The 8,188-nt window shown below is 32.7% G+C and overlaps 1 protein-coding gene across 2 annotated transcripts; it reads right to left on the reverse strand.

Moving 5' to 3' along the window:
• Nucleotides 1-210: 210 nt before the first annotated feature.
• On the reverse strand, nt 211-5,205 carry LOC107843052. Of its 2 annotated transcripts, none has more exons than XM_016687192.2 (7): nt 4,886-5,205; nt 4,017-4,490; nt 2,567-2,758; nt 2,239-2,478; nt 1,702-1,919; nt 999-1,253; nt 211-834 (listed from the first exon to the last, which is right to left on the reverse strand). In XM_016687192.2, exons 2-7 carry the CDS (start codon nt 4,429-4,431, stop codon nt 589-591), a joined length of 1,566 nt encoding a protein of 521 aa, XP_016542678.1. In that variant the 5' UTR covers nt 4,432-4,490; nt 4,886-5,205; the 3' UTR covers nt 211-588. The 2 variants fall into 2 exon arrangements, with proteins under 2 accessions (XP_016542678.1, XP_047252042.1); XM_047396086.1 differs by having other exon boundaries at nt 4,838-5,205.
• Nucleotides 5,206-8,188: the final 2,983 nt, after the last annotated feature.

Here is an 8,188-nt window from a genome sequence, read left to right on the forward strand (position 1 = left end):
ATGGAGCTCAAATTCAATTCCTATAGAATTTTTTACTATTGAATAGAGCTCAAATTCAATTCCAACATTCGTACCTCTTAACAACATACTCATTATAGTTCCACATGTGGAATCTGAGGACCCCTTATCCCTATCTATGGAGGAGAAAGGTTTCGATTAGACTGACGCAGATCTTATCCCTATCTTTGTAGGAGAGAGGTTTCCAGTAGACGCTCATCTCAAGAAAATTCTATTCAGAAAATAAGCATCACTGGAGATGTTACGATAAACTGTGTCAAATTGGTCATCAAACACAGATCCTTGTAACAAGGAATGTCCAAATTAAGGGGGCATTCTATAGATATATAAAGATATGCCTCTAGAGAAAAAAGATTCGTGTGATTGATCATGTTACTCAACCTCTGTTGTTAGGGACTTGATTCGTAGTGAAATCCAAAAAGCACTATCCACCCAAAACAAGAAACGAAAACTCTTTTAACGCCACCCATTAGGAACCGCTCGTACATCTGACTTTTGTGCTCCTGGAGAAAAGGAGCATTCCTGTAGTAGTATATACATCAATAGTTATGGTCACGGAGCTTTTTCTGCTCATTCTGCTGCCATAGCTAGATTTGCAGCTTCCTGGTATCCATAGTCTTCTGTTGGAGCTTCAATGCTCTCTTCAAGAGACCCCTGAGGACTTCCGAAAATAGTCAGGAACATTTTCCTGTGGCATTCCTCACAGAAGAAATAAGAAAAATGGCCTTCATCGGGAAGCTTGTGCACCACCACACTTGGCAGAATTCTAGCTACATAGTCGGTCATTTGGTGAGGAACAACCTGATCATCCATTCCCTGTTTCATAATTCATATGCTCATCAAATATATCCTACACAGTTGAGACAAAATAGCGACAATACTAAATCTTTTGCAAAGGCAAACGTTCTAAAGAAACTCAAAGCAGGAAGAGACGAGTAACTAAATGAAACCGAGGAAACAAGATTTAGATGTTTGCAAACCTGCCATATATGAACTGGTCCTAGAAATCCAGACAATTCGCACTTCACTTGACCATAACCAAACTTGAGCCATGATAGAATCCCTTTCCCAGAACACTTTTCTTGCACTTGAAGATCCACAAGGCTAAACCCCCAATTTGACACCTGAAGTGCAGCTTCCTCTATAAATGGCTTAGTGCTACCCTGACGAATTGACTCCTCAACATCCCTGTGCCAGAACTCTTCAAAGGCTGGTTCACTGCTCAATGCTTTATCCTGCGAAGAACATAAGATGATACATGTCAAAGATAATCAAACGTTACAGCAGACATTGCAAGCAGAGGAAAAAGAAGTATCGAGTCCTTTTTTGTGTCTATCATAAATACAACGTCAATCAACTATGTCTCGATACCCAACTAGTTTGGAATTGAGGTGCTCCAATTAGGGGCCGAATTTACAATTTTCTGCTTCATCTATCACTCACATACACAACAAAAAAAAAATAAGAGGAAGAGCTAAACAGTAGTAACTTGAGTGCTATAGTAACAATGGAAAGTGTGTTCACTTCTTTTTTCTTTTCTTTTTTAAATTTTAACTAATGCATGTCACTTACTACGGGCAATCCTAACTGAAAATATAAGATCCATAACCATTGATCAGATCCCTCTCAAGGATGGGGCAAAGAAAAAGAGGGAGCGAGATAGAAACATATAAAAGTATCTACCTTTTGTCCCAGCTTCAGATACAGATATTTATCAATTTGACCATGCTTTCCAGATAGAAATGTCCGACGATAGAAGTAATCAAGAAATTTTGGAGATCTTCGAGCTAAAAAGTATGACAGTTTCCTTTTCCTAGTCCACTTGTTCCAAGTTCCAGTCATCTCTTCTTTAGTCATGCTTGATTCATATGGGTTGACAAATGGGGCAAACAAAGCTACGCCTGTAACAAGATGATAAAATCATCAGAAATTTGATGAGTAAGTTTATCGGATCAATTAGAGGAGAAACAATGATGTTTTATCAGACCGTCCAGCAATCAAGGAAGCTATGACTATCACATTACAGTGAGAGCCACCAAGTTTCGTTCCTTCTATCTATCCTATTTTTAGAGATCATCGATTGACTGTGGTGAACTGTCTTAATTACATACTACCATGCCATTCTACTTAAATTTCAACACTCAATTCATGACAAAAGAGAAAAATGGCCTTCACATTTAGTAGGGAGGAGTTAAGATATGAATGGAAGAATGAACATACCGGCAACTCGGTCAGGTATAAATTTCATTGCAGCCCAAGCATGTATTGCTCCACTTGAGTAGCCCAAAACCCAGAATTTACTATTAACTCCTAAGGCATCAGCCAAGTATTGAATGTCCAGAGCAGATGAGTTAAGGTTTCGTTCAGGGTGAGGATCACTCTCTCCAAAACCTGGAAGGTCATAAGTCACCAAACGAATGCCAAACTCTTCAAGAAGTGACATTTTCACTCCGGATATACCTATCACAAAAAACCATACAGAAAAAAACTATTAACATCAACCAATGTCAAATTAAATATTAACACTAGCTATGCAGCAATCCCATACCTCCAAGTCGAGAAGACAGGAAGCCATGTGGAGCAATTACTGGATATCTAGCTCTGTTTGGTGGAACTCCCATCTCATGATATGACATATGTCTCCCATCTGGAAGCAGTATACGAGTAGCACTAGGAGGATGTATGTACACTTCTTTCACTAGCTTGCCTGAGATATCTTGTTTACTATTTACACTCAATGCTGCACCATGTCACCAATTATCAGGACCAGAAACCAAGAGAATCATGAACCAAAAGGAAAAAAATAGAGAAAGGAGAACAATTACGATCCCAGGAATCTATTAATAGAGCCTACAAATGTTTAATGGGTGTGTAAACCATAAACAAATCAGATTATTATACCACTGTGACTAACAATTCACAATGGATGCCACAAAGAAACAGAGGAAACAGTTTTTAATAAAAAGGATAAAAGCTTCTTCATCACCAAAAGGAAATATTACAACGACAACAAATTACATACCCTGTGAAATCTCTCAAATGGAGTCCGGATATCAAAGTAAATGCTAGATTTGAAAATTTCCAGAGATTAATAGAAGTTAAAGCCTTTCATTTTCTTTGCTCTGTATGTCTTAAAAAGAATTGTATGGTTGTGGAAGGAAGAGTCAACTGATCCACTTTTTTGGGGTTGGATTTAGTTAATTTTCATCAGAAAATTCACATATTCGTAAACTATACAATATGTACTACAAAATCACAGTTTTCTAAAGATTCTTTAGAATCGTAGCAAAAGTAAGGTCAGTTTGATTCCCACATGGTAATAGTGCCAAACAGGGAGTGTTCTCGAATTATTCCGTTTCTATGTGGAGCCGAATGTTAGATAAAGAATTTCAATTCTACAATCACAACTCGTAGGAGAAGCTAATCAATCGAACATGGATAATATCCATAACAAGTAATCAAAGGTAACAAGTATTTTGACCCAGGGGCAGAGCCACCTTATGGCTAGGGGGTTCGGATGGCTAGGGGGTTCATCCGAACCCCCTTCGGCGGAAAATTATACTATTTATACATTGTTTTATTTTTTATGTATATATAGTTGAAGTTAAACCCCCTTCGGCTAGTTCGAGTGCTTACACCTTTCTAATTTGATCCCTAGTAAAAATTCTGACTCCGCCACTGTTTTGACCACCACAGTAACTAAAAAGGCAGCCCTGTGACTAAAGCTCCAGATATGCCCGGGACCCAAGGAGGCAGACCACACGGATCTGTCACAGGCAGACTTACTCTACATTTGCAAGAGGCTGTTTACACTGGGATTAACCCGGGAACTCCTGGTCACATGGAGTCAACTTTACCAAATAACTAAAAGTCAAAAACCTAACACTTCCAACTTTGAAATTCAAAAATTGATGTTTAAGCAGTGTACATTCTACAAAGAAAATACCAACGGAAAACAGAGTAAAATCTCAAAGTACTAAAAGAAATCCAAAATTTACCGGAAAGGGCGAGGATGAAGACGAAGAAAATCACCGGCCAAGCATGCAACGGATCACGATCCTCCGGCAAAAACTCATTCAAAACACTCAACCTCTTCGAAACCTCAGCTAAAGGAAATTTAGTTTTCTTCACAATGTACGATTCCTCAGTCAATAAACTCTGTTGCACCACATCTCTACAACCTCTCATCAATTCCATCAACATTTCTCCCCAAGCCTTTGCAAATCCCTCAATTTGGTCCTTTAAACTCTCCGATTCCACTTCAACCTCCTCGTTCACCGGAGATTCATCATACACAGATCTCTTCTCCTCAAATGCCGGCACTACAACATCTCCATTGAACCTTATACCACTATCCTCCACTAAACTCGCTAACTCGTCTCTCCATGACTTCGCAACTGCAACATCCGCCATCGTTCCGCCTATATATATAGTTGATTAGCTGTTTTGTCAACAAAAATGCTTCATCACACCTGCACAAATGGAGATTCCACCAGCTATATCAGTTTTCATCTAAGCTATTTACACTTACAAACACACATTATGAAGCAAATTTCCACAAAATGAGTTCTGATAGTACACAGGTAGAGTGATGTTTCCGATGAACACTCAGAGCTCAAAGAAAAATAGTCAAATCCGTAGAAGAAACAGTTGTCGACATACGAGAAATAGCAGACAGTAACAAAAATAACATAACAAAATAACATGATAATCGAAATACAATAACAAAATAGTAATAACTATAACAAAATATTAATATGATAGTCCAAATACAATAACAGTATAATAACTATAATAAAATAATATAATGACAACAAACCGTAACAGAAATCGAACGACAAAAAACTGACAAACAACTCATTGCTACCTCTAACATTACGAAGCAAATATGAACATAGACTTCCGAGTTTTCTGTTAACAGGCCAGCTGAACTTGGAAGATTCCAGAGGAAAATCGCCGCCGTGCTCCGGGGGAAATGCGGAGGAGAGTGGCGGTGCACGGTGGTGGATGGAAAGAGAGAGAGAATAAAGGAGAGGAGAAATAGAATAAATGAGGATTCGTAGCTAGCTCAGCAGAGATACAGAGGAGCTCACTGAGAGGGGAGTACTGATTTAGTAGTATGTGACAGATATTAAATTAATATGGACAATAATTCTGTGCAGCCAGCATTTTCATGTATGTTCTCAAATTTTATGTGGAAGTAAGTACGATATTTAAATTTATATATAATTAAATAACTAGATAAATACTCTCTTAGTCCAATTTAACTTATCCCAAATTTTTTAATTTGATTTATCACTTTTTATTAATCAAGATAAAACAATTTGTTTTCCTTTTTACCCTAAGTGTTAATTGTTTTATCTCCAAATTAAAATATAAACATAATTTAATAAGGATACTATGGTAAAGTAGCTATGTTATTAATTGTTTTTCTTAACCAATGTGTAATACTTATCAAATTGGAACGAGTAAAATGGGAAAGAAGAAATATGTTTTGTGTAGTCAGTGGCAGATGTAGAGTAGAGGTGTGGGTTCCCGAAAATCCACACCCGCTACCGTAAGACTTAAAATTACATAGAAAAATAGCCAAAGTTATAAATATTAATAGGTGGGAACCCATAACTAAACCAAGGGATAACTTAGTGGCAGAAAAGGAGCCCTTGAAAACCCACAAGTTTAAAATTCTGAATCCGCCTCTATGTGTAGTGTTCTATTTGAAAGTTTGCATGAAATAAGTGTGTCTATTTACTTAATTTTATGATAATTTAAGTATTTATTTACGTACATTCAAATTGAAGGATATAATATAAGTTGAAGTCAAATTAAAAAATAAATTTCTATACTATATCTTTTTTCTTTTTTTCTTTATTATGATAATATTACCTTCAAAATAGAACGTCCTAAGTAATTGATAAAGTTATTATATAGGTAAAAAATTACAAATTTAAATCATAAAAATAATTTTTTGCACTTATATAGAAACATGGGAAGGACTAAAAACTATAACACACTGCTACCAATGCCTCGGAGGTGCAAAGTTGAGCACGGGAGGACTTATAGCGAAATTTTTGATATTTCAATATTCATTAAACTCAATATAGATTAGATATAATTATATAAAATTTAAAAATATATTTAGTAAATTAAGAAAATAATTAATACTTTAATTTTAAAAAAAATTTAAAATTTTAAACATAATATATGTGTTCAAACCTTTAGTGCAACCACAATTTTTAAGGGGTCGTTTGGTTTGCGGTATTAAACTTAATAATTTCGGAATAAAATAATAATTTTGGAATAAAACTTTTTATCACACATTTAGTTGTAAATATTTGCGATAACTCAACTGGTGGGATAACAATCTCAAGACTATTTATCTTTGGTATAAAATTATACAATGACTAAAATATCCTCAAAATCTATGATTTCATTTCACGTATCTATATATATATACTAGTATTTTAATAAAATTTAAATACTTAATAATTTTGACATATGTATTATATTTACATTAAAAAATTATTAGTAATATATAATAATTTATCAAAAATTTAAATCTAAAATTAAAAATTCTTATTCCATCATTATGTCCAATTATCCGCTTTCATTGACCCGCCTTACATAAAGTATTTCTTTTAATTCACCCATGTATATAACTTTTTATTTATGAATATATTATACGTTAAATTTATTTGAATAATTATTTTCTAAAAAATAATAAAAATATCAACACCATTGTTGAATTACATAGTTTAAATTAAATAATTTTTTAATCACTTAAAAATTAATTATTATGTTATATATCAATTAAAATGAATTTTAATATATTATATGAGTGATATGTGTTTAAATGAAATGAAATAAATAATAAATCCTCTTTTACTATAATAAACTTAACTTGAAAGTTTTTATTTCAAACTAAATAAAATGTAGTAAGATTTTTTTAAACACATACGGCATAATAATGGAAAGACACACGCAAAAAAATTAAAGTTAAATAAGATGAAAGTTTTATTTTAAAAAATAAATATTTTAAAGCTTGAAAAGAAATTATATAAAAAAAATAAATAAATAAGATAAAGGGTACTTTTTTAATCACTTAATTTATTCTTAAAAAATATACCATATATATTACTTTAAATATAACAAATCAAACACTCAATAAAAAATAATTTTATCATAATTAATCTTAGCTTAATATTTTCCAACCAAACGACCCTCAATGTTGGAGGTGTATGGCCAGAAAGGGGACAGTGGAGAGAGAGAATATATAACGGACTATAGTGATCAGTGTATTAATTAATACTGTAATAAAAAGAATAATTCTGTGGGGCCTATTATTCTTTTTTTTTTTAGTTTTTATTCTTTTGGTTTTGGCGCCTTTTCTTTTTCCCTTTAAAAAATTATGTATAAACTTTTTTTCCCTTTCTTTAACATTAACAGAAGTAATAGAGCATTAGAGGAATCTTTATTCAAAAATGGGAAAATATTTTGGCTAATACAATACAATGTAATTATAAAGAATATACAACTCGACATCAAATGGAAAGTCAGTTCAAAAATAAAAAAAAATTCAGAAGAAAAATATTATTATGGAGAATGATTACCGTAGAAAGATGTAATTATAATGATAATATACTTATATTCACTATAAACTAGTAAGTAAAATTTTGAAAGAGTATAAAATGAACGTCATTTGAATCACCAAAGGTTGCAATGAAATGGTATAAGTATTTCTTCATTCTAACCAAAGATTTCGAATTTGAACCTGAAATATGAAATCCTCTTTAATAGGGAGCCTCTTACCTTTTATAATGAAACTTTTTAGCATAATCTTAAATTAATTGAATTATATATGAGTATCAAATATTAAGTTTAAACTTTCTCTTTTTCATTTTATTTGATTTTTATTCTAAATCCAGGTGATTCAATTTACTTATTTAATTTATGAAATAAAAAGAATTTTAATATATTTTTCTAATCTACCTTTAGCATTAAATAGTTACATAAATTAATAATAGTCAAATTCAGAATCTAAAGTTTAATCAATAAAATTATTTAGCAAGATATACTTCTAATTAAAATTTTCTTAATAAGAATGTCAAGTCAACACAAGCCAATTAATATGATGGATAAAGTGAAGTTCTGTATAATAAGTATAATAAGTGGG

The sequence above is a fragment of the Capsicum annuum genome, chromosome 9, assembly GCF_002878395.1.
Source record: "Capsicum annuum cultivar UCD-10X-F1 chromosome 9, UCD10Xv1.1, whole genome shotgun sequence".
NCBI classification, from domain to species: Eukaryota; Viridiplantae; Streptophyta; class Magnoliopsida; order Solanales; family Solanaceae; genus Capsicum; species Capsicum annuum.

Coding starts and splice junctions, on each gene's coding strand:
- LOC107843052 (XM_016687192.2), bottom strand. CDS start 4,431: ATGGCGGATGTTGCAGTTGCGAAGTCATGGAGAGACGAGTTAGCGAGT. Junction 1,920..2,238: donor TATACCTGACCGAGTTGCCG/GTATGTTCATTC, acceptor ATCTTGTTACAG/GCGTAGCTTTGTTTGCCCCA. Junction 835..998: donor GACCAGTTCATATATGGCAG/GTTTGCAAACAT, acceptor ATTATGAAACAG/GGAATGGATGATCAGGTTGT.